The sequence below is a fragment of the Lynx rufus genome, unplaced genomic scaffold (genome assembly GCF_022079265.1).
Source record: "Lynx rufus isolate CCGP_SWC_20201006 ecotype Redwood Valley unplaced genomic scaffold, mLynRuf1.p SCAF_6, whole genome shotgun sequence".
Taxonomy (NCBI): Eukaryota; Metazoa; Chordata; class Mammalia; order Carnivora; family Felidae; genus Lynx; species Lynx rufus.
In genome coordinates, this window is record NW_025814878.1 from 77573662 (window position 1) to 77600566 (window position 26905).

The 26905-nt window shown below is 37.5% G+C and overlaps 1 protein-coding gene across 1 annotated transcript in view; it reads left to right on the forward strand.

Annotated features, from left to right (window-relative positions):
- Positions 1-591: 591 nt before the first annotated feature.
- IMPG1 (interphotoreceptor matrix proteoglycan 1) overlaps positions 592-26905 on the forward strand; it is a 131706-nt gene continuing 105392 nt past the window's right edge. Inside the window, exons 1-2 of the mRNA XM_047103019.1 lie at positions 592-658; positions 25660-25893. Of these exons, the coding sequence (XP_046958975.1) occupies positions 592-658; positions 25660-25893 (301 nt within the window). The remainder of the gene's footprint in view (positions 659-25659; positions 25894-26905) is intronic.

The window sequence follows — 26905 nt, forward strand, 5'->3', positions numbered from 1 at the left end:
GAAAGAAAGCAACTTACAAAGCCATGCATTTCTTCTATGAGAATGAAGACAGCTTTGCTGCCTCCAGAGACTAACACATATTGAATAAGCACATATTTCGAAGGATAGCAATTAAGCTCTTTCAATGGATGTTCCTTGAGCATGTCATTTTGGAAAACATTTGACCCTAACTGTCAGCCTTCTTCTGCATTTGGCGGGACTTCCCCTGGCTCCCTGTGTCACTCTAACAGGTGAATAACTAAGAAAAAAGCCTTTCTTCTGCCTGTGGACACTTGTTTATGATGGCGTTCAGGATCCTGGAGCTAGGCTGACAGATGCTCCTCCAGAAGGTTAATGAGATAAAGGTTCCTCCAGCTGGCCCTTAAGCAGAGATTACACCTGAGGGGAAGATAAGTAGATTATTCCAGAAACAGACATTGCTTCATGTTCTTCATAAATTAGCACCCTCATAAAGGTAAACCAAGAAGGTTATCCTCTCTCAGCTGGCATCAGTATTTAATTACTTTTCATATTTCTGTCATTTTATTTTTTTAATGAGATTTGGGACTGTTCTGTGATTGTTACCAGAATTGCCAATGCACAACAGCCAGAATGTATTTGGAAACTAGAAGGGCTATTTTTGTTTTTTGGATTTTTCTCCAGGTTCAAGGAACCAAAGGTAAGTTATTTGAATATTTGTTTATTTTTAAAATTGCTTATCTATAAAATCTATTTGCAGAAGTGAACATTCAAAATCAACAAGCTCACTATTATGTCTCAGAGGGTTAGTATATGGTAAGCCCTAAATAAATTGATTGAATGATTGTCAGAAATGGTTTTCACTTTGTTGAAAATTTACTTCATAATTTTAAGTGCAATTAATGTTAATAAAATAAGAGAGATGAATGAATCCTTTTTGCTTTATAAAACATCGAATACAAATTTATGTCAATATCAGTAACATTAGTAGATCCATGAAACCATTCCATTTATCTCTTAAAATTGACAAATAAAATATAAAGGTTGACACAGTATTTACTGAAGCTAATGTTTTAAGATATTTATAATCAGACAAAAAATGTATTTCTTACCTTCACATAATTAAATCTTGAGTTGCTTTTCCTTAAAAAATAGCAAGGGGGCTTTGTCTTCAGAGTTCATGATAATGACAAACTCAGAAACATGGTTGTTTTTGAAGTTGTATGCATAAAAGAATGAGGCAGTGCATGTTCTTTTTTTTAGTTTTTTTAAGATCACTGATAAATTTTATTTTATTTATTTATTTATTTATTTATTTATTTATTTATTTATTTATTATTTAAATTCAAGTTAGGTAACATACATTGTAGTCTTGGCTTGAGGAGTAGAACCCAGTAATTCATCTCTTACATATGACACCCAGTGCTCATCCCAACAAGTGTCCTCCTTAATGCCCATCACCCACTTGGCCCATCCCTCCACCCAACTCCCCTCCAGCAGCCCTCAGTTTGTTCTCTGTATTTAAGAGTCTCTTATGGTTTGCTTCCCTCTCTGTTTTGAAGTTGTATGCATGAAACAACGAGGCAGTGCATGATCTTATGGCAAATCTTCAAATGAATTTAAAATTAAAGCAAGCCACTAAGTGGGCATATTTAAGAAAAATAATGTATTTGCAAAAATCCTGTTGAGTAAAGCTTCACTTTTTTTTTTTAAAGAATAAACTTAGTCATTGTAGCATAGTCTTTTTAAGACATTTGAAATCAATGTTTGGTTCTTCCATAAGGATGACATAGCTTCAGACAATTAACATTTTAATCAAATTATTGGTTTGAAAATGTCCAGAGAAAGTAAAACAAAGAGTTGTTGCATTTGTAAGTCACAAAATAACTAATTGTCAGTTATTTTATATGTTACTTTTTAGTGGTTGCATTTAGAAGGAGAAAAAAAATTCTATAAAAGAGTATATAAAAATACCTTTTGTTTTTCAACCTGTAAATGATAGTGTATGAAACAAAAGTTTACTTACCTTTCCTTTCAATTGTCAGTTATATATCAATGTTTACATTTATAAAAACATTTTCATTAGAAACAAATGATGGGATTCTAGTGTATTTTGAGTTTAATTTGCTGAAACAAGTTTACTGTCTATTTCACACACTTGACCAGGCAAATCATCTTTGGGTTTGTCATTGTTGTTTAATTAATTGTGTTAACTAATTTAACTATTTTTGCTATTTTCATACACTATATATCAACCATTACAATTACAAATAGCATAATCATTTGCATAAAGTTAAATTAAATAAGCTCACCAAAACCTATAATTTGTTATATGCCAGTTTCTATGAAACAAAGTACAATTAATGGCATAATAAAAAATCCTTATATTTTACTTGTTTGGGAATTTTTATTCTGTAAGAATCTCAGATCTGTGAACCTCTGTTAATCTCCAATTACTGAGGTCTACATTAATTAGAGTTTATGTGCTTCAGCCTGACTGGATTCCCATTGGTGAGTAATTAACCACCATGAGTGTATTTACATAGAAAACAGTATGGGGAGTGAGAAGAAAAGTTCAATTTAATACAACTAGCTGTTAAACATATCCACTGAGTGTTCAAATTCGAGAGTTTCTTTTTAAAAAATTATAGGTTATTTAAAAAACCAAAAGAGACATGAAAAATTGCACGTAGAACTTCCATCCAAACACAACCTATGCTGGTACTGATATACGTTCCCTCGGTCTTTTTTCTATGTACACTTATTTAATTTTTACATGGTTGCAGTTTTACAGTAGCACAATTTTATACCAGGCTTTCTGCACTTCTGTTCCATTATATGAATGCTCTACATTGCTATCTAGTTTTGACATGTGTCTTTTTTTGGCTGCATAATATTCCTTTCAGTTGATATGTCATGATTTGCTTTACATACTAGTCAACAAAAGAGAAATCATTGTTCCTAATTATATTGTTATTATGAATAACATTGCAATGAACATCTTTACATAAGTCTTAGTATTTAAGATTCTAGCATAAATTGACTAAAGTAAAAAATTGGATCTAAGCATAAACAGTTTTATAGTATTTGATTCATACCAAATTGCTTCTCGAAAGTTTTCCTATGCCGTTAGGTGATTTTTCCCAATTGAGTTCCACAGAGTGGTTACCAGCTACCCAATACTGTGCTTGACATAAAATATTAAGAGACCCAAAGACATGCCAATACTTTAAAATTTTTACTTTAAGCTTTGCGATTCTGAATGTAGTTTTCCCACTGATAACACAAAAGTGAAATGACTTTGATTTCAAAACCTTTACTATGTAAAATTGTTTACTCAACCGAACAGTTCAATAATTTCAATTATTTTGTCAAGATACCAAGGCGCCTCTCATATTCCTAATGGGGATCCCAGTTGCATCTGATGTGCACAGCACTGCTTTACAGTTTTACCTTTTCATTGCACATAAATAATTTCATCTAATTGCTTGTGGCATTCCAGTGTGTGGGAGAAAGAGAAAAAAATCCACCCTTGGCAAGTCCTAAAATGGAAATAATGTGTATCAGAGTATGTGCCTTTTGCATTACATTTGGATATACTAAATGAAACCTTAACTAAGTAAGTTAGTCACCAAGGTACAGTAATTATTTTTGTAGCTATGAATGTCAGAAAATTTGCAATTGAAGACACTCTACTTCTTGCTAAGCCTTTACTACTGGGATATGTTCTCATTTCATAAAATTACCCAGGAAGGTGTTTTCCCTCACTGTGGCCCCATTAACAGAAAATGTGGATTCATTTCTATACCTGAGAGAGCTGCCCACTGACAGTCACATTAACTTTGCAGCTCTTCTACTTCGTTCATCTCTGCCACAGTCTCAGGATAGTGTAATTCAAAAGGTTCAAGGCAGACTTTTTGTTCAATTGTATCTGAAAAGATGGCCTTATAATCAAGGCTCTGTAAATTGAAGACACTTTGTGTTCAACTGAGCAGACTCTGGCAGCACACCTGAAGCCATTTTTTAGATTAAATACTCGCTTTAAAAATCAAAAGCAATTTCTGCCTTGTGGCCCCTCTGTGCTTATATCAATGACCACACTAAAGGACTATCATATATGTGAACTAATTAAGCAGCGCTGACATGACATGCTGCTTTCTTGGCCACTTCTATCAACCATGAGTGTGCAGCCATATTGACTGTATTTGCATGCTAATCATCTCTGAAAATTCGGATCCTGTATACCTTTGTCAACACAATCATATTCACAGCAGATTTTATGCTGTTTTAAAATAATCCATCTAGGTGCCTGTATGGCTCAGTCAGTTGAGCATCCAACTCTTGATTTCAGCTCAAGTTATGATCCCAGGGTCATGGGATCAAGCCCCACATCAGCCTCTGCACTGAGCGTGGGACCTGCTTAAGATTCTCTCTGTCTCTCCCTCTGCCCCTCTCCCCCACTCCTGCTCTCTATCTCTCTCCCTGTCTCTCAAATAAAAATAAAATAATCCATCTAAAGCAACACAGGTTTTTTTTGCATATGAATCTCTGGGTTTATATTATAATTCAGTATGTATGTGGTAATGACCACAGTAAAAGTTCCAACATCATTGCTATATTGTGAAGTAACCAGACTCCAGGATGATGGAGGTCTCCATCTATACTGCCTCTTCCTACTTCAGGGTATAAAGGACAGTTCCACAGTTGTGGGGAAGGAACTGGTTATACCAATCCTCGGAATACAGCAAAGCAGCTTGTTGAAAGGAAGGCAAATATTTGACCACAATGTGAGTTTTAGCCTTCCAAAGCAGACAGTTTTAAGCAACCACTGGGTCTAAGCTCACTGTCTGAGAAAAAGAGATGGTGTCACTGGGATTTCAACCTCACAAATCAAGAGCGCCAAGTCAGATGCAACCATTTTAATAAGGAAGGAAGGTGCTCTGGACCAAGGCAACCTCCACGCCAAAGCTTATCCTACAATGAGTTGATAGGGTTGACTGGTATAGCTATGGTAATGAGAATTCATCTATGGAAATGCCACTATCGAGTGTGAACCTCAGCATGCATCACTATGAATTATTTATTGGGGATGTACTCTCACTTCTGTACTTCTCTTCTGGCCACAGTGAATGTGGGAAGAGTGTGAAGGAGCTACAGAAGAGTGATAAATGCTTCTAAGCATATGGTTATATTCAGTAGATAAGTATTCTTCCATTCACCTTTAGTCATTCTTGAGGAAACAGTATCTTTCTGTGTGCCTTTGGAAAGTCATCTTAATTCATTCCAACTTGGTTTTCTTCATTCAGCCATCTCTAGTCCCCTCACTCACTGCAACCAGCATCTATTTTCATAATTGCTCCCCCAGGAGAAGGATTAAAGGAAGCTACACTGAAAGAAATTTTATGGAGAAAATTCAGGACCTTGAAACTAATGAAAAGTTTCCATTTCAGAAATACTTTAACTTCATATAGAAATAGCATATGTAGGGCTAATTTGTCTGTCTTAAGGTTCCTGCCTCATTTATGAAGAAATAAAAGTTACATTTAATTAAGCCCAAATAAGAAACCCAAGGGCACTATTACAACCCATTGTAGGCCTGATCAAAACACTTTGTAGGTAGCAATCATATTAATAATCCTTTAGCTTAAATATTTTATTTTTTTAAGAAGCTCAGGCAAATTTTAATTAATCTTCTTAAAATTTCAGTGGCTGGTAGACAATCTGCTTATTTCTGTCCAGGAACCCAAGGCAGAGAATACTAAGTAACACTCCTAAAATCATTTGAGGTGGGAAGATTAGAACCAAAACTGGGATTTGAGCTATATTTAGTCCTGTCATACATCTGCTTAGTCTATTAATCAGTCCAATATAATACAATGAGTGAAATTAATACACTTAAGTTACTGTTAAGTCAAAAGCCAACTTTCCTCTGTTAACAACACCAGATGATTTCTGGTTCTGGGCCATTTCTATTGCATAACTATTTGCATGACTGATCTCAGGATAGCTGGCCATATCATCAGCTCTACCCTAAAATTAGAGACATAATTTTTGGAGTTATATTACTCAGTAGGAAAAAAGTGTGACATTTTGAACTCCTTAAAGAAATGGAGTCATTTATTCATGGTATCATTTTAAATGCCCACCATTAAAGTCTAAGTTTAGCAGTAAGTGGCTTATTTATGATTATGTTATGTATTTCAAGGCAGAACTTGGCCTAATGGATGCAATTTGACACGTTCGGAAAGTCTCTTCTGAAACCAAAGATACTTCCCAATCAAAACCCTGAAAATGAACCTCCAGGTTTTTAATATTTTCAGACTAGAGATCTATAATTCTGAAATATCCCTTTCTAATCATTTCTCTTCCTTCCTTCTCTGAAATCTGAGTTTTACTCTCATCAAAACTTGCCAGTCCTTCAGCCTCTCCCAGTTCCTCCAGTTGTGCAGCCCACCTAGGCCTCAGTGTCCCACACATTAATCCTCCCTGCTGGAGTCCACCTCCTGGCCTCTCCCAACACTCTTCTTGTTGGTACAATATAAACCTTACTCCTTGACCTCCTGCCCCATTTTCTTGGCTAATCCCACTCTGGGTAAATTTAACTTTCACTTTTCCCACTCTCATTTCTGAGCTGCCAAATAAGAATCAAAAATAAACAAAGTGCGTACGTGAAACAAATCCATGCACCATAACCACAATTGGGCCCTCCATGCTCTTTCACAGTCCTACTCATCTCTGATTCCCTGACTTAATCCCCTCATCCAGTTTCCAAAACCTCTCTCTCCTTGAGCCAGCAACCTGATTCTCCCTCACTCACATAATGGCACAGTGAAAAGAAAGGCTTTAAGGCTCTCACAGGGCTGCATTCACCACAGAACACAGTTGCACACTTACTGTCACTGTGTATGCGACCTTGGCAAATTGCTCAATCTTATAGATACCTCCCATTTATGGTTTCTCATCTATAAAACGGGAATAATGATATCAGTGTCTTCTTCATATGGTAGGATGAAGATAAGTGAAGTAATGTTTATGAAGTTCCTAGTGAGTTATCTCCTATAAAATTGCTTGATAAATGCTAGATCCTAAGATGAGTATGATGATTTCCATCACTGTTGCCGCTTCTTTCTTCGTACTGAGAAGATTGAAGTCATCTGATTTCATTTGATACCTCTTTTTTCTATTTCAAACTTTCTTTCAATCTTTATCCAAACCCTTCTCCTTTTCTCTTGTTTCAGAGAGATAAGATTTCATATTTTTGCTAATGTTACTTCTGTCTACCTATGACTTTAACTCCACTTACAGCCAGTTCCCCTACGACCTTCCTCTGCCTGTCTCCTTTTCCACTGATTTCATTTTCCCAGTCTAAAAAACTTAATGCAACATTTCTCAACATTGGTAAAAACACTAGTGCTGGGGCTCCAGCTCTGAAGATTCTGATTTAGTTTGTCTGGGTGAGACCCAAGCTAGAATGGTTGGTAAGGCCATCCAGGCAATTTTATTGTGCAACCAGGTTTGAGAAGCATGATTTAGTGCCCTTCTGGAAAGATATGATATGTGGGTCATTATATTATGGGCCACCAGAGGATCTGTTTTAATCTTCCTCTCTTTAGTAACTATTTTATCATAAAGATATTTGTGGTTTGGAGGGAGTGGTCTCATCATTTAATAGAGTTGACAGGGTGGTTTGTATCCTCATTTCCTCTGTAGTGTTGTTTCAAATTTTTTAACCTTTCTACAGAAATTAGGGCTATAAGATATGTATATTTTTTAAGTTTATTTATTTGGAGGGGGGAGGGGCAGAGAGAGAATCTCAAGTGGACTCATGCTGACAACACAGAGCCTGACACAGGGCTCGATCCCACAAACCGTGAGATATGACCTGAGCCAACATCAAGAGTCAGACACTTACCCAGCTGAGCCACACAGTTGCCCCAGGAATATATATTTTTTTAAGTTTATTTATTTATTTTGAGACAGAGAGAACAAGAAGGGGAGGGGCAGAGAGAGAGGCAGAGAGAATCCCAAGCAGGCTCCACGCTGTCAGCACTGAGCCCACTGCCAGGCTTGAACTCACAAACTGTGAGGTCATGACCTGAGCCAACATCAAGAGTCAGATGCTTAACTGACTGAGCCACCCAGGTCCCCCAGGAATATGTATTTTTAAAAAGCTGCACAGAGTATCCTAATGCACACTCTTAAAACTCAATTAAATGCTTCATGAGGGCAGGAACCATGTCCATCTTGTTCTCAGTCATATCATCAGAATCCCCTTTTCTAGCATAAACCTCTGCTTCCTGCATTGTGTCCATGTCATTTTGTCATCTTCTATCTCTAAAGTCAGGAATTTTGGGTATCATGTAAGACAACATCGTCTTCATATCCAGGTTGTCATCGAATCCTATCAAATGCTCTGCTGATGAATGTTCAGCAACAATCTCTTCAAGAGATAAAAAGTTTTAATCATAGTGTTTGTCAGTATCCATAGTGTAAATAAACACTTTTGCCATGGCCAGTTTCAATCTACCGACATGACAACACCTAACGTGAGTGTGCACATTCGGCTCTCAGGAGCTGGGAGCCAATGTGAACCTGCTTCATCCAGCAAGCCACAGCATTATCGATTTCAGCACACAGCACTTCTCTAATCCAGCTTCACCTTTTCATCCTCATTGCCGTGGGACTATGGATAACAGCCTCCTCTCGTTCTGACCTTTGACCTCTCCATTTCCTATGCCCATGATACCTAGTCAGTCAGTGGCATATCCTGTCAATACTTATCCCAGACATGGCTCGTATTTCTTGAGCTTTAACTAGCTTTGTTATTCATTGTTTACTACATTCACTGCTTGGGGGAAAAGAAAGAGTAAAGAATAGAACTTCCAAATTCCCCTCAATGCCTTCAGAATGAAGTCTGGTAATTTCACTTGAGGGTCCTGGTGATCTGGCCTCCACCTTCCTCTCCAGCTACACTTGTAGAGACTGCTTGAGTCCTCCTGCCATGGGCGACACTCATTGCTTTCTGTAGATCTCCTTATCTCATAAATATACGTTAAGAATGTACAAAACGTATCTGTGACATCTGGAGAATAGTATAAAATGGTCATCTTCCAGATTAAATAATAAGCCATTGATGGTATCTTAAAAGTTCTCTGCTCTTCCAGGGTCTCTGCCCCTTTGCTCTGTGCCAAAAGTAGACACAGTCATGAATTTTGTGCTAATCATGTCATTGCCTGTCATTAGTGTTTCCAGTTATAAATGTATTCTCTAAATAATATATTTCTTGGTTTTCTCTGTGATTCTTATATTAAAAAAAATATCACGCTGTGTGTGTTCTCCTAAGACTGACTTCTTTGTCTCAACATTATGGTTTGGTGGGGGGCGGGGGGAGTTAATGTTTATTTTTAAGAGAAAGAGCACATACATGCATGAGCGGGGGAGGAACAGAGAGAGAGGAGGACAGAGGATCTGAAGTGGGCTGTGCACTAACAGCAGAGAGCCCCACGTGAGGCTCAAACTCAAGAACCATGAGATCATGGCCTGAACCAAAGTTGGTTGCTTAACCAGCTGAGCCACCCAGGCACTCCTCAACATTATGTTTTTAAGATTCATCCACATTGTTGCATTTAGCAGACCCTGAGACAAAAGTTTACCTGTTATTCTTCATTAAGGAGTGCATTTTCAGGGTGGGAGCCTTGCTGGTAAATAGAAAAGATCTCAAAATTTGCCTCAAAGGCCATTATTAGCATTTTCCTGCATACTAAACGTGTGCGCATCTATGGACAGTGGGCGGGTCCTAATGTTTCTCATGCCGCAGCAGCAACAGAAAATCCTGGGGCAGGAGAAAACAGACACCATGAAACATCTATGAGGCAAAGAGCTGTGGGCTGTGTCTCCTGTGGTGGATCAGAGTTTATGAAGAGCTGGCCTGAGAGAGTGGTGAGGCTAAGAGGGCCTGAGATGGTGCAGGATACCACCTGTAGTCATTGTTCTGTTGATGGACTTGGCTGTTGCACTTTTGTATGTGTCTTCTGAGGCTCACAGCAGGCAGGAGGTTTCCAGAGTCTGGGACTCTCATTGTCTCTCTCTGTCCCTTCTAAGTAGGAGATTGTTGTCATGAGGCAGGTGTGTTTTCAATTTTGCCAGGTGACACCACACTGTTTTCCTAACTGTGCCATTTTGAGTGAGAACTCCTTTTGTTCCAGATACTCAACACACTTCATATTGGTATTGCCTGATTTATTTATTTAGTTAGTTTAGTTTTTATTATTATTATTATTTTGCCAATCTTTGGTGAAGAGAGGGTGGTAGTGAAATAGTATTTCATTGAGGTTTTATTTTGTATTTCCCTCATTATTAATGAGTTTCAGTATCTTTTCCTATATTGTTCCTTTTCTACAAAATGCTTACACAAAAATTGTGCCCATTTTTTCATTAGGATGTATATCTTTTCTTACTGACTTAGAACAGTTCTTTGAAAGTTATGAATATTAGTCCTGCAGTTGCATACCTTTCAAATATCTTCTCCCAGTTTGTAGCTTATCTTCTTACTTTCTTAACGGTAACCTCTGATGAGCAGACATTCTTCATTTTTATGGAGTGGAATTTATCATCCTTTAACTTCATAGTTTGTGAGGATTTTCTGTTCTGCTTAAAAAAAAAAAACTTCCCTAGCTTGAAGTCATGAAAATATTCTTTTATATTGTCTTACACAAATCGTATAGTTTTTCTGTTCATATTTAAGCCACTGAAATTGATTTTGTGTGTGTGAGAGAGAGACAGAGAAAGAGAGAGATGTAGTGAAAAGAGAATTTCTTTTTTTTTTTTCCATATGGATAATCAATTGTTTTAGCACCATTTACTGGATAATTTCTGCTTTCCTCTCTGCTCTGTGATATCCCTTCTCTCATGAACATGATTTTGTCCATTTTTTTATCCCTTAACCAATAGTACATTGCTTTAATTATTATAAACTTATAATAATCTTGATATCCTATAACCATGTGTCCCTGGCTTTGTTCTCTTTTTTACAGGAGTGTCTAAGCTATTCTTGACCCTCCACTCTTACATAATAGATTTTAAAATTAGCTCACCAAGTTCTACAAAGCACTTTATTAAGGAGATTGAAATTGTGTTGAATCTAAGGGCACCTGGGTGGCCCAGTCGGTTAAGCGTCCGACTTCCGGGTCAGGTCATGATCTCACAGTTTGGGAGTTCAAGCCCCACATTGGGCTCTGTGCTGACATCTCCGAGCCTGGAGCCTGCTTCAGATTCTGTGTTTCCCCCTCTCTCTATCCCTTCCCTGCTCACGCTCTGTGTCTCTCTGTCTCTCAATAATAAATAAACATTAAAAAAAAGGAAGAAATTGTGTTGAATCTGTAGATTAATATGGGAGAGCTGATACCTTTGTAATGTTAAGTCTTCTTATCTAAGAGCATGGAATATCTCTCCTTTTATTATTATCTTACAATAAAATTACAGGCTTATTTCATTAAAGGGCTTACATATGTTGGACTTATCCCCAGCTACTTTATATTAATTGTGATCATGTAAATGACATTCTTATTACATTTTCTATGTAGAAAAATAATTGGTTTTATATCCCTTAGCTTTGCTGAAAAATCTTAATTCTGAAAATTCACTAGCAACTGTTTGGAGTTAAAATTTTTTTAATGTAAATAATTAAATTTTTTTCATTCATGAATAAAGAAAATTTGAGTTCTTATTTTTCAGTCTTTGTATGTTTTATTTTTTATATTTTCTTACTGTTCCTAGTAACCCATCCAGCATATTAAAGACAAATGGTGATTGAGCACATTCTTACCTTGTTACTGATCATAAAGGGAATGCTTTCATACTTTACTTGGGTATGATGCTTGTTTTACATTTTGCATGTTTTGTTTTTGTAAATGCCCTATACCAGGGTTTTCCTTTAAAGTTCCCTTCTATTCCTAAGAGTTTTAATCATTAATGAATATGGAAAGATAGCGTACACTTCTATATCTATTTAGATTACCAGCTGGTTTTTCTCTTTTAATTCATTAATGTAATAACTTGCCTTAATCAATTTTCAAATATTAAATCCTGAGATACATTCCTGAGATAAATCCAACTTGGTCATGACCGTTTTTCACACACTGCTGGATTCCATTTGCTAATATCTTATTTCAAATTATTGCATTCATATTCATATGCAAGAGTGGATCATTATTTTTTATCTCCTAGTTTCCTTGGCAAGTTTTGTAAGACTTTGTATGAAAGTGAAGTTTGTCTTTTTTTTTTAATATTTGATAGAACTCTCTGATAAAGCTAGAGAATGATATTTATGGAAAGATATTTGACTGCTGACTCAACTTTTTTATAGGTTATAATAGTAATGAGATTTCCGATCTTTTTTATATTAGTTTCGGTACCTTGTATATTTCTAGAAACTTATCCATTTCATATAAAATTTCAAATTTATTGACATTATTCATAATATCCTCTTGTGTTTTTTCATGGCTATAGAAAATGTAATGATGTCCTCCTTTTGCTATCCTGATAGGATTGTGTCTTTTGCTTACTTCGTCAATCTTATTTTTTCTTGTTTTTCATTAGCTTTTTCAAAGGAGAAATTTTTTAGCTTTTATATTTTCTTTATGTTATTATCTTATGTTTTACATTTTCTTAATCTCTATTCTTCTCTGTTTTCTTGTATTTTCTTTGAGTTTATTTTTGTTTTCTTTTGCTAACTTCTTGAGATGGATTTAGCTCACTAATATTTAGCTTTTTTTTCTTTTTCTAAAGTAAGCATTCTCATAAGATAAATTTACCTTTCAAATACTGATATTGCCATGTTGCCATATTCCACAGTTTTATTATGCAGTATTTTTATCATCTGGTAAAATGTTCCCTGATATTTATCATTTGATAAAAATACTTCTACTATGTAGCATTATTACTCCCTTGTCATGGGTTTTTTATAAGGATTTTTTTTTTTTAGTTTCCAAATACATGGAGATATTCTGATTGTTTTTTAAAATTGATTTTTAGCTTACTTCTCTATTGGGCTGAGAATATAATGTACATGCATTAGAATTCAGTATATAGTCAATACTTGCGTATGTTGTCCCTGTGCTTGAAAAGAAGGAATATTTTATATTATAAATATATAACATGTTATATGTTACATATTGTCTTTATTTTAAAATGTTCCACATATGTCCATTAGGTCAAGTTTACTCATGTTTTCCATCATCTATATTCTTATTTATTTTATCTGCTTTTTCTATCAATTACCAAGCAAGATCCTTAAAATTTACCTGCTATTATTGTTGTTTACTTTCCTTATTATTCTTTATTATTCTGTCAACCTATTTTATATTTTGAAGTCATAATATTAAGTGCATAAAATTACAACTTGTTACCTCTTTCTGATGACTTTTAAACTCTTATCAATATGATATTACTCTTTTTCTTTGTAATACCTTCTGCCAAATAAGAAACTTTGTCCACTAGTATCCTGGAACTGACTCCTACTAACTTATAGGAGCCAATTACATACATCTTTTCACAAGTTAGTGCTTGGTAATGTCACGTCAGTGGCTTGATATCAGCCATGAGAGAATATTAACACATGGAATTTGGCAAATGCTACAAATCAGGCCTTCTCATCTATCCCCAAGAACTGGTTATTAAATATTTACCAGCATAGCTCTGACTTCCTTCAATATTAATATAGCCATACCAACTTTCCTTTGGATAGTGTTAGCATGTTATTACTTTTTTCCACCCTTTTAATTTCAACTTCTCTATGTCTTTCCATTTAGATGTATCTCTGAAAACAGCATAGAGTGGGATATTTTTTTTAATGCAGTCTGACAATATCTGCCTTTAACAGGAGTATTTTGTCCATTTGCATTTAATGTGTGCCAAATATTACATGGAACATACTAATCCAAAACTGTGGTTTTTGAATTACTATCATACCCTTTTTAGGTTAGAAACCTAACACATATAGAGATTATCTGCCCAAGTTCAGGAAGTGACTCAAAAAAGCAGAACTATCTTACTATAACTTCAATCCCACAGGTACTCAAAGCAAAGTTCATCTTTCCTCTCTACGTGAAATAGGTCCTTGTGCCTCAGAAAGTTTAACAAGCAGAGATTTACAGCTGTTTCTGTTGATTGACTCTACTCCAATTCTGTTCTTGAGCAGTTAAAAATGTCACTTTTGTGTGGAAATATATGCACCAGTGCTATACATGCAATTCTCTCTCTACTCAGAACTTTCGTATACTCCAAGGTCAGGTCTGCATGAGAGCAATAAAAATAGGAATAGTGTGTTTCATGGTTTGCAATATTAAAATCACAAGCAGCAAAAAAATTTAGAAAACAGAGATACTGAGCTAAATAGAACTAATTCTACTATGAATACTTTAGACATTGTAATATTCTAATAACTATGTTCCAAGTATATAGCACCCCTGGAAACACAAGGAGAAAGATATCCCATGGTCCAGCAACCCAGCACAGCTGGAACCAAAAGGAAAGTGGAGATTTGGCACATATCATTAATGTGTCTCATAAGGAAATCCACATTCCTGTTCCCTGATATTTTATAGGGCACCCCCAGCCTCTAGAGTTTGCTAACTCCTGAATTGGGGGGAATTTTTCTGTAAGCTCTTGGTAGGTCTCTATGAATTCCTGCCACTTGTCTTCTTCACCCACTTCCAAGCAGATCATGGCCTCAGTCTGCCTCTGGCTTATGAATTACCTGGTACTGTTCAAGTGTAACCCTTTGGTTTCCATGCCATTCAATATTTGCATCAAGCTGTGCTCAAGAAATGCTCTAAACTGCAATGTCCCGTACATTTGTGAGGTACAATTGCAACTGGGCATCCACATATCAGACTTACTAGTAATATTCCATTATGTTTCTCTTGTCCATAACCTGTGTATTTATTTAAACTCTTGAAGGAGTTCTGAAACCTATGGAGATTGTGCCAAAAAGTATACATGATGCTTTAGAAATTGGGAAGCAGAAGAAAGGAAAAAAAGTTAGTAGAATTTAAGTTAATGGAGGGATGAGATGATTAAAAGTGGCTTAATGGAATTGGTCCCACATTTACATGGAAAGGGTAGCTGCCTACCCAGGATGATTTGAGGGGTACTAAAAAAATCCAGTTGTTAGAGAAAATGCGGGTTTCTTTTCAGCTGAAAACAAGCCTCAGCTAGGCTGGCGAGCAACTTGAACATACTTGTTCTCACCTCAGTTTCACATTCTGTTTACATGACAGTAGCACTAAACCAACTCCCTTCACCATTTGTTCAAAGTAATATACTTTGCAGTTAACCACAGCTTCTAGAAATATCCTACTTTTCTTAACTTTCAAGACTGGCTTATTTGGGGGAAAAAGGATTTTGCTGATTTTGCTTATGTATTCATATGAAAATAACTTATAGTTCTTAACATTTTAAACTTTCGTGCTAAAATTCTCAAGTAAATTTAGCCCTCTCTACAGTAGCAATGTGTTCATCTTGTAGTTCCCACAATCTGTGACCCAATACCATGTACCTTGAGAACACTTGAGAGTCAAGGGCATGCGTGTGGTTCTGGAATTACAGTAGGGACAGTGCCCTTGAACTGGTAGTGGCTGTGTGTGGACCTCAGCCAGTGTCCATTATAAACCGATGCCCTGCTTTAGATGAAAGCAGCTGTGTTCTGAGACCTTCACACCACACACTATGACAAGTACTTCCATTGTGTTTCTCTCCTCTCCCAGGACAGAGACGCCAGTCATTTTTGACACCCCTCCCCTTCTCAATATGCCGTTCTATCTCTCCCCACAAGGGGTGGAGGAGTTAGATCAGGAAAGTTTATGCAAGATTAAATAATTATTTTTGAAAATTTCCAGTCATTGATTTGGTCCTGAAATGTTATCTACTTTCTCTCTGTGGAATTCTGTTCTTCAAATGGAGATTTTTGTTCTATAGGAATTCCAGTAATTTTTGTCTCTACTTCTGTTAATTCATTCATTAAGGCATTCTGGCCTTCTCCCTTAGGAAACATAATGGGTTCGCTAAGTGCTTGTACCAGTGACTGTTGCTTTCATAACAATGCTGCCGGAAAAGCCCCATTCTCCTTTTCCTGTTGTCTGTTTTATCGTCACAATATGTGTACAGTAATACTATATTGTAAACCTGCAGGGTTAGATGGCTGGAAAATATCCTTCTGGAAAAGAGTTTGATAAGGAGTGGTCCAAACGGGTTGATAAGGATCCACTTGAATATATAACCAAGAAAGAGACTGATTGGTGGGCAAAACTGAGCCTTACTTAAAATGAAAACTTCATAAGCAGCTTACAGCTGGAGGCCAACTTTGGTACAGAAAGGAAAAAAAATAAACTCTGCAGATATGACAGGGAGGTGAAGTGAACTATCATGGCTTCCAGGATGCCAGTCAACATCAAGGCCACGTGGCCACCAGCCTACAACCTAAAGTGGAAAAAATACTTTTGACTGAAGGGCTAGCTTTCACATTAGCATGTAGATATGCTTAGTCAATATAATTTTAAAACAGTATATGAGGAATCAAAAGCCTAGTATTTCTGACCTGCCACTTCACCCTTGGACATAGTTGATTTTTCCTTAGAATAAATTAATGTTTTAATTTAGTATTTGAATCTAGTGGTCATTTCATTAATTTCCTTTTCTATATATTTGGAAATTTCTAAACTTGTCATAGCTATACTGGATTGCAGGATTTGGGTTAGCTCCAGGATAGAGTGGCTAAAGGAAAAAAAAAAGATCCTCCCAATGTAAACTTTTTTTTAATTTTATTTTTTAAATTTACATCCAAATTAGTTAGCATATAGTGCAACAATGATTTCAAGAGTAGATCCCTTAATGTCCCTTACCCCTTTAGCCCATCCCCCCTCACACAACCCCTCCAGTAACCCTGTTTGTTCTCCATATTTAAGAGCCTCTTATGTTTTGTCTGCCTCCCTGTTTTTATATTATTTTTGCTTCTCTTCTTATGTTCATCTGTTCTGTGTCTTAAAGTCCTCATATGAGTGAAGTCATAATGATGTTTATCTTTCTCTGACTGACTAATTTCGCTTAGCATAATACCCTCTAGCTCCATCCATGTAGTTGCAAATGACAAGATTTCATTCTTTTTGATTGCCGAGTAATACTCCATTGTGTATGTGTATATATATATATATACACACACACCACATTTCTTTATACATTCATCCATCAGTGGACATTTGGGCTCTTTTGATACTTTGGCTAATGTTGATTAGCATTAGTGCTGCTAGAAACATTGGGGTGCATGTGTCCCTTCGAAACAGCATACCTGTATACCTTGGATAAATACCTAGTAGGGCAATTGCTAGGTCATAGGGTAGTTCTATTTTTAATTTTTTGAGGAACCTCCATACTGTTTTCCAGAGGGGCTGCACCAGCTTGCATTCCCACCAGCAATGCAAAAGAGATCCTCTTTCTCCACATCCTGGCCAACATCTGTTGTTGCCTGAGTTAATGATGTTAGCCATTCTGACAGGTGGTATCTCATTGTGGTTTTGATTTGTAGTTCCCTGATGATGAGTGATGTTGAGCATTTTTTCACGTGTCAGTTGGCCATCTGGATGTCTTCTTTGGAGAGCTGTCTATTCATGTCTTTGGTCCATTTCTTCATTGGATTATTTGTTTTTTGGGTGTTGAGTTTGATAGGTTATTTATAGATTTTTGGACACCAATCCTTTATCTGATACGTCATTTGCAAATATCTTCTCCCGTTCTGTCAGTTGCCTTTTAGTTTTGCTGATTGTTTCCTTCGCTGTGCAGAAGCTTTTTATTTTGATGAGGTCCCAATAGTTCATTTTTGCTTTTGTTTCCCTTGCCTCCGGAAACGTGTTGAGTAAGAAGTTGCTGTGGCCAAGATCAAAGGGGTTTTTGCCTGCTTTCTCCTTGAGGATTTTGATGGCTTCCCATCTTACATTTAGGTCTTTCATCCATTTTGAGTTTATTTTTGTGTATGGTGTAAGAAATTGGTCCAGGTTCATTCTTCTGCATGTTGCTGTCCAGTTTTCCCAGCACCACTTGCTGAAGAGACTATCTTCATTCCATTGGATATTCTTTCTTGCTTTGTCAAAGATTAATTGGCCATACATTTGTGGGTCTATTTCTGAGTTCTGTATTCTGTTCCATTGATCAGAGTGTCTGTTTTTGTGCCAGTACCATACTGTCTTGTTGATTATCGCTTTGTAATACAGCTTGACGGGGATTGTGATACTTCAGCTTTGGTTTTCTTTTTCAAGATTGCTTTGGCTTTCTTTTTCAAGATTGCTTTGGCTATTCGGGGTCTTTCCTGGTTCCATACAAATTTTAGGATTATTTGTTCTAGTTCTGTGAAGAATGCTGGTGTTATTTTGATAGGGATTGCATTGAATATGTAGATTGCTTTGGGTAGTATTGACATTTTGCATTGAATATGTAGATTGCTTTGGGTAGTATTGACATTTTAACAATATTTTTTCTTCCTATCCAGAAGCATGGAATCTTTCCCAGTTTTTTGTGTCGTTTTCATTTTCTTTCATAAGCTTTATATAGTTTTCAGTGTATAGATTTTTCACCTCTTTGGTTAGATTTATTCCTAGGTATTTTATGGTTTTTGGTGCAATTGTAAATGGGATTGATTCCTTGATTTCTCTTTCTGTTGCTTCATTGTTGGTATATAGAAATGCAACTGATTTCTGTGCATTGATTTTATATCCTGCAACTTTGCTGAATTCATGAATCAGTTCTAGCAGTTTTTTGGTGGAATCTTTAAGGTTTTCCATATAGAGTATCATGTCGTCTGCAAAGAGTGAAAGTTTGACCTCCTCCTGGCCGATTTGGATGCCTTTTATTTCTTTGCAGAGGCTAAGACTTCCAATACTATGTTGAATAACAGTGGCAAGAGTGGACATCCCTGTCTTGTTCCTGACCTTAAGGGGAAAGCTCTCAGTTTTTCCCCAATTTAAACTTTTGGTGTCAACCACTTTTCTTAGCCTGCTGAAGGAGCCCTGCCCATGGACACCCACCTAAATATTTCCTGCCCACCTAAATATTTCCTGCCACACCTTTCATGAGAACCTCCCAACTCATTGTGAGCCCATCCCACCATGCTGCCTCAGCCCTTCCTCAAATGGTCTCTTTTGCTGAGAAATCACCACTCTCACCATCACTCCCATCAACAAATGTACTCAACATGTATAATCCCAAACTCAAAGAAGTGATAATAGCAGTTGATTTTCCAACATTCCCTTTTCAGTATACATTATGTGTTAGATAGCGACACCATCTGGTGAGGTGGCACATTAGCATGTTGAATACACCAGGCTCTATGAGCACACATTGCAAGCCTCTAAAAAAATAAAAATAAATAAAAAAAATAGAGGAAAAAAGAGAATGAAGGGAGGAAATGTTGGTACTTTTATGTGTGGTATCAGAGGAATCTTCACCCATATAGGACCTTACTTTGTTTTAGGAAAAGCAGTAAAGCCAGATCTTTCAACGACTTTTGCTGTGGAATGGAAAAAAAAAATGGATCAATAGCTAGAAGGGAAATGGCATCAAGAGAATCCTTTAAGTAGAAGGAAAAGTAATAGCATGTTTGTAGGCTGATAGGAGTAATCCAGCATGAAGAAGGGAAATACCAACATAGGCAAGTGATAGAAGAGTTTCTGGAAGAATGTCCTCAAGAGGTGTAAAAGGATGGGATACAGACAGTACACAAGTAAAGGAATTGGCCTTGAATAGGAATAGACTGCTCATCAAATAGTCACAGGAAGGAAAGCAGAGTATGTGAATGCAGATGCAGTCAGTGAGCAGATGCAATACTGGGCATTGATAAAGTTTTCTTCTTGCTCCCCTCATTCTCAGGAAAATGTGGAACCAGGTCATCAGCTAAAAGTGAGAATTGGCCAGAAGTGCAGGAAATCTGAGAAAAGTTGTATGTGGTTCTCCTGGAGAGTGAGAAACTCAGTGGACCAGGGAAACATAGTGTGATGCTACTTATGGATCATAAATTTAACATGAGTCTGGGGGCACCTGAGTGGCTCAGTTGGTTAAGAATCTGACTGTTGCTTTTGGCTCAGATCATGATCTGACGGTTCATGAGTCCCAGCCCCATGTCAGATTTCATGCTTACAGCACAGAGCCTGCTTGGAATTCTCTCTCTCTCTCTCTGCCCCTCCCCTGCTCACTCTCTCTCTCTCAAAATAAATAAACTTTAAAAAAAAATTGTTAAGTGAGTCCAAATGGTTATTTTTCTCCATCCACGTTCAGCTACAAGGGTACAAAGTGAGGAGTAGGAAGAGGGCTGAATATAACATAAAGTTTTACCTATCAAGCACAATTATTCAGGGGCAAGGGAATTGACGACTTGTCATCCTAAAGAGCCAAGCAATATTAATATTCTTCCACATTGACACCCATGGTCTTAATTGTTTCTATTTATTATTATTTATTTACTCTTGGATAAATTGCAAGTACCTGGGAATGCTGACTTTACTAAAATACACTTTATGCATAACCCGTCTCCTTTCTGTTCTTTTGAGTTTCATTCACAGAGGAATTTTTTATTTATCTTTTCACTTAGGATATTATCTTTAATAAGATGACTGTGCTCAAAATCTCTGATATTAGACACTGTAGCAGGGAGAAGAAATTTAAAAGGGAGGTTGCAATAATGTAGGTGGACAGGACAAATGAAATACAAGAGAACAATAAATGAATTCTGAATATGGGGTCTGAGAAAGCTTAGTGGAAAAGGAAAGAAAGCTTAGAAACTGGCCCATGAAGGAAGAAGGAAAAGAAGGGCCTGCCGATATGAGGGAACAGACAAATAGGAGATGAGCACTGAAGGATGGAAGTACAGGAAGTCTTCCAGGATGAGCATAGTCTTGTCTAAGGACTAAGGAGAAGTGTCACGAAAGAACATGTTTAGAAGGAAAAGTAATACCAGGGAGTGAAATGCATAGACTGTTGAATAAAGGAGTTTTTATTGAGCACTTACCCTGTGCATAATGCTGTTTTAAGTGCTGCCCAGATGGTAACTCATTTACTAATATCACAGAAGACCTGGAGGAGAAGCACCACCACTCCCCATTCTACAGGTGAGGAAACTCAGGCACAGACAGGTCAAGTGCTTCCAACTGTATAGCTAGTGAGTCACAGAGCAAGGGCCCTGTGTACCACCGGTGTTATCAAAACATTTTTTTTTTAATTTTTTTTTCAACGTTTATTTATTTTTGGGACAGAGAGAGACAGAGCATGAATGGGCGAGGGGCAGAGAGAGAGGGAGACACAGAATCGGAAACAGGCTCCAGGCTCCGAGCCATCAGCCCAGAGCCCGACGCGGGGCTCGAACTCACGGACCGCGAGATCGTGACCTGGCTGAAGTCGGACGCTCAACCGACTGCGCCACCCAGGCGCCCCAAAAATATTTTGAATAAACAAGCAACATATAATTTCTGTTGCTACTACATTTTTCTTTGGTAAATAATGAACATATTTAAATTAATTTTAGAAAGTAAGCAATGAATATTAGCTGTCTCTCATGTGTATTTAGAAGCCCTGAATATTCAAATATATTAATTTCCATTTTTTCTTTTCCTCATTCAATGAGATGACTGTTTCCAAAAACTATTGGCTTAGACTGTTTTCCTGGTGATTAATCTACAATATAATATAGTACAATTGTATTTATTTTTGTCCAAATTCTTATTATATTGTATTCTGGAAAAGATACAGAGTTTTTGTTTGTTTTTTTCTGAAACCACTTTGCCCTTCTTTTTCTTTGTAACTCTGAACTTCACCCAGAAATAGTTGTTGATGGCAGCCAATTCATCAACATACAGGTTATACTCATGTTTTGTCACGGATTTTCTGCCTGAAAAAATTTTCTAATCTTTTATTAAATATGCTTCCTTTTTATAGCAGGTCATTCAACTATCAATTCATTCTCGTTAAACTTTTACCTATTCTTTCTAAATACTTATATAAATTAAAAATATCAGACACATGAAAATACATCCAGAGAATCAAAGTTCAGTTCAATTTCAACGTTACTATTTATGCAACATGGAGGACAGCATCTAACGTGATCTCATTGCTTTACCAAAGAGTGCTTTCATTAGCACCAATAAATATCAGCTCTTTTTACCTCATTGAAATCTGTAACATTCCATGTTTCAATCTTTAAATTTTGGGTTTATTTTACTTGAATTCCTTGGGAAAGACACAGACTTTGTAAGTGTGGCCTCTTCTATAAATATTTTTGAACACAGGTAACCCTTAGTCTGTGTTCTCAGAGACTTTGCCTACCTCTTTTCTAGTGATGACTTAGGGTCAAGACACAGGCAGAAGATTCTGATCCTTGCCCAAGTGATAGTATCATCACAAATGATCCCCTGTGGTCATTTCTATGTGTCTAGAGGAACACAGGCTGAAGTGTCTATTACTCATGTGAGAAAGGACACCAGAGAAAGGTGGAAGATGGTTAACCTAAAGTAGAGAAATGCATAGCATAGAGGAAATATGAGGCACTGTCAACTTGACCTTTGCTATTCCAGAGGGCAGAGATAGGACTACTGTGCAGAAGCTACTGGAAGGTAATTTTCAACACAAAGAATTAACTAAGTAGAGATTTTTAAAGTGAAACAAAGTGCTTCCTAGATGAGGGAGACAATCATTTGTAGGATATTTGCCATGGGTCTCCCTTACCAAAGAGATATTAAAAATTCAGTGACCATATAATGTATTTTCCAAACAGAGATACATTTGAGAATGAAGGGATAGCTCCAAATAAACCAGGATATCCCAAGCAAACCAAGTCTCACTTCACCCTAATTCACCCTCATTGTTGATCACTGGCTATGTGTATTTGACATGTGAAGAATAGGGAAGATTGATCCCAGTGGGGAAAAGGAACAGGTCAGAGCTCATGGGATTCTGGGACACAGAGCAAATCTGGAACTTTTTCACCTCCTTCTAATCCTATCCTGGTAGAATGAAGTCCAAAGACCTGGATCAAGCAGTCCTATGTGAGCAAGCCTGGATATGAGCAAAGTGTTAAGATCCAGAAGAATCCAAGTAGGAACAATTCCAGGACAGGGGCACTGTTCCCAGAGCCAGGGTGGAGTAAATACTATTCCCAAAGCAAATTATTCAGCGGGTTCTAACAGCATAACATTAAAAAGCAAGAACAGGTGGCACCTGGGTGGCTCAGTCGGTTAAACATCCCACGCTTGATTTCGGCTCAGGCCATGAGCTCATGGTTTGTGAATCAAGCCCCACATCAGGCTCCGCGCTGACAGCACAGAGCCTGCTTGGGATTTTTTCTCTCCCTCTCTCTCTGCCCTTCCCCTGCCCACTCTCCATCTCTCTCTCTCTTAAAATAAATAAATAAACATTTTTAAAAAACAAAGTAAGAACCAGACCAACCCCAAAGGGCAGGATATTGTAGGGGTGACAAAGTGGAAAGCAGGACCAACATTACAGGCAGGCACTGTGAGAAGATGTGCAGGATGAATGAAGAGTACAGTTTCCCAAAGCATGGTCTGTGTTTACCATACTGGATAGGCCTAGAATTATCTAATGACCCACATTTTTTTTTCTAATCTTAGTGGCAAATGAATTGTAATTACAAAAACTTTTTTCTGTGACCTACACTGAAATCTGTGAGTGTGTGAAAGGTTATTAGAAATTAACATTCCTAAACTAAAATTCCCATTTTACCAGCTTCAGTGAGCACTGTATACTCAGCTCCTGTCTCCTTCTTGCACTTGCCAGTGTTCAGTGGGCACCTTCCACTCAGCCATGCAGCCAGCCTAACTCAAGGAAAATGGCCTCCACCTCCTCCACAGTTAGAACGAGCCACTCAGGGTAATTTCAGTCCCCTACTCTGTGATCACTCAACTCAAGCCAATAGCACTGGTATGTCCCTTGGCAACTGGTATTGGTCCAGGCATGTGGCATAAGTCAGCCACACTGTAGGGAAAGGTTATTTTTCAAAATGAACAAGGGCAAGCATGTTTAATTCAGTGGAAGCCAGCCTACAGATATAATCACCGCGTGAGGGGACTGAACAAAGAGAGTGAGACAGTGGCAGAAAGGCAGAGTCAGAGCTTTGTTTTCACCAGGCATTCCTCACCATTAGCTTTCCTTTCTATGTGATAATAACTTCCTTATTGTTTAAGCCATTTTGACATGGGTTGTCTTGACTTGTCCCCTGAAAATGCTCTTACAGATCCTTAGAGCAGTGGTTTCCCAAACCTGCATGCATATTAGAATCACCTAGAGACCTTCAAAAGTTGCTGATGCCTGCATTCTACTCAGAGATGATGATTTATTGGTTAGATGTGTGGCTGGGTGAGCAAATTAATCCATAAGCTCCCTTTCTTCCTGGAGATTCCTGGGAATTTATCACTGTCCAAGATTGACAGAGTACTCTAAGATGCCTCAAAATGACAGAGAATATGTGTTCCCACAGGACTCAGTCCATTCCCTGTAACGAAGGAGGGACTTTTATGCTTTGTGGCAAGATTTGAGTTCCTCTGCAGCTGCCCTACTTGGATTTCTGCTTGATTCCGTTGTCTATGCCAGAAGATTAGAGTTTGAGATGCTTCTTTAGTAAAATGGGAATAGAAGTCTCAGTAAGCCACATGGTTAGGGTCTCAAGGGGCCATAGTGAGCGGTCCCAACTGTTCATCAATTATTCCTTTCTTAAGTGGAAGACATGAATGGAAAGAGGTGGAGTGGGAGAGAGGTAACTGAGATCTGACCCCTATTAACATGCTCCAACACCTCCAAGCCTCAGTACCCTACTGTGTGATAAACCCAGAAACATATAATCTGTTTCATCAACACAGTAGAGTTTTGTGAAATAATATGACACCTAGGAAAAAAATCCGAAGTAAGAAAGGACTCCGTGAATGTAAGTTATTGTTACAAGAGGTCCAGAGAGTTAAAAATGAAGTGTAGACCTTACCCTAACAGACACAGCGGTGCCAGCAGGATGAAATGGCTCAGGGAGTTAAATCCTCTGCCAACCTGATCTCTTCATACTCCCTTTCATTCCTCTCACCTCTCTCCATAAAATATCAAACTTGCTCTGTAAAGTTGACTCTAAGATGTGTCCTTGCCCCAACTCACTTTCCACCAGATTGCTACCAGATTGCCACCCTCTGAGCCCTGCCCACAGAAATCCTAGTGCTGCCATTCACAGGCGGAAAGGTTGTTTGTTGCATTTTCCCCCCTAGGTTTTTAGAAGCTCTCCACTTCCTCATCCAGAGTGTACCTCTGGGTACCACAATGTGCTATCTTTCCCCACTTGAATTATAATGTCTATCAAAAGAGGCATCTCTCAGGAGGCTTGAGTGCTAAGTGGGGAGTGATTTTTAGAGATGTGTGGGAAATGGTTTCAATATTTGGCAGTTCCTAAAGGCAAGATGATTTGAGATGTTGTTTTTTTTTTTAAATACACTTGATCGGCTCATTATGCTATTCCCTTATTTATGAAAATGCCTTGTCACTGGAATTCGGCAGTTGCTCCAAAGTAGAACTTGAATAAACCAGAAGATTATAACTTTTAGTTTGTTCCATTCATTTATCATATGTTTCACATATATCAATGTATATATTCACCAGGAATCAATTTTTCTTTTACAGATCTCTCCATTAAAACATACCATTCTGAAACTAAAGATGTAGACAATGCCCCAAGAATCAAAACAACTGAAAGTACTACAAAAATGTACCAAGTGTCAACCATGAAACGAATATTCGATTTGGCCAAGCATCGACCCAAAAGATCAACATTTTTCCCAGCCGGGGTTAAAGTCTGTCCACAGGAATCCATGAAACAGATTTTAGCCAGTCTTCAAGCTTATTATAGATTGAGAGGTAAGGAAAGAGATGAAACCTGTTTAGCCTCTCATTCTTTTTATCCCTTCCTTTTCATTCAGTCATACATTGTCTTTAGCCCAAAACTTCCAGAGTCTCTCATTTAGTCACAAGAGTTACAGAAATCAGTCAAGTGATTACCTGAGAGTAATGAATAGTAAACATTCAAAACTATGGTAGATGTCTGCTCTTGTGTTTAAAATGATGTCTTGTGCAACCCAGAACTATTAAGGCATTTAATGAGTCACCAGGGGGCCTTGGCCTCTGGGTATCACCACTTTGTTTTATTTTTGCCAAAGCCCAATATTGAATTTTAATGTTATCATTGTTAAGTAAGAAGCACAGAATGATTGCAACGTCAGGAATCTGAGCAAGTTGATTTATGACTTAGGATTTCATTTTTCAAAAGCAACATTACAATCCAGATGCTCTCTCCTTTCTTGTTGAGTTTAAGTTGTTTATTGCTGACCCAGCAAAAAGTGCTGAAGTTTGGAAACCTGGAGGCACATCCAAAGTGCACAGGAGTCACAAATTAACAGTGGTTACTGAGATATAATGCAGGGATGTTATCAGGATTTACAACACAATGACTGTGATTTCCAGCAGAGTTAAAGTACAGTTTTCACCCCAAGACAGCATAACAGAATTCTTGGGGCTTTCTCAGAAATCATGATGGACTTCAAGCATACCACAGCCATCAGTGGCTATCCTTGTCATTCACTTACTACAGATGAAAAAGTCCCCATGGCTTCTTCTTTAAATGAAAAACAGAACACAAAAAAGAACCTTTAGTAGATACCATTAAATCCCCCAGGTTGCTCCAAATAGTGCAAAAATATCTAACTGAAACCTACATTCAATTCATCTTCCATGTGAAAGTTGAGGACGTTTTCTGATGTCCACCTTCATTCATCACATTAGATAATTGTTTCCATTCCTAAAAAGCACAGTCAACCTGCTCTATTTCAAGCCCATTAACTAGTGCATGCTGGTTCAATTCTAGCCTGTGATG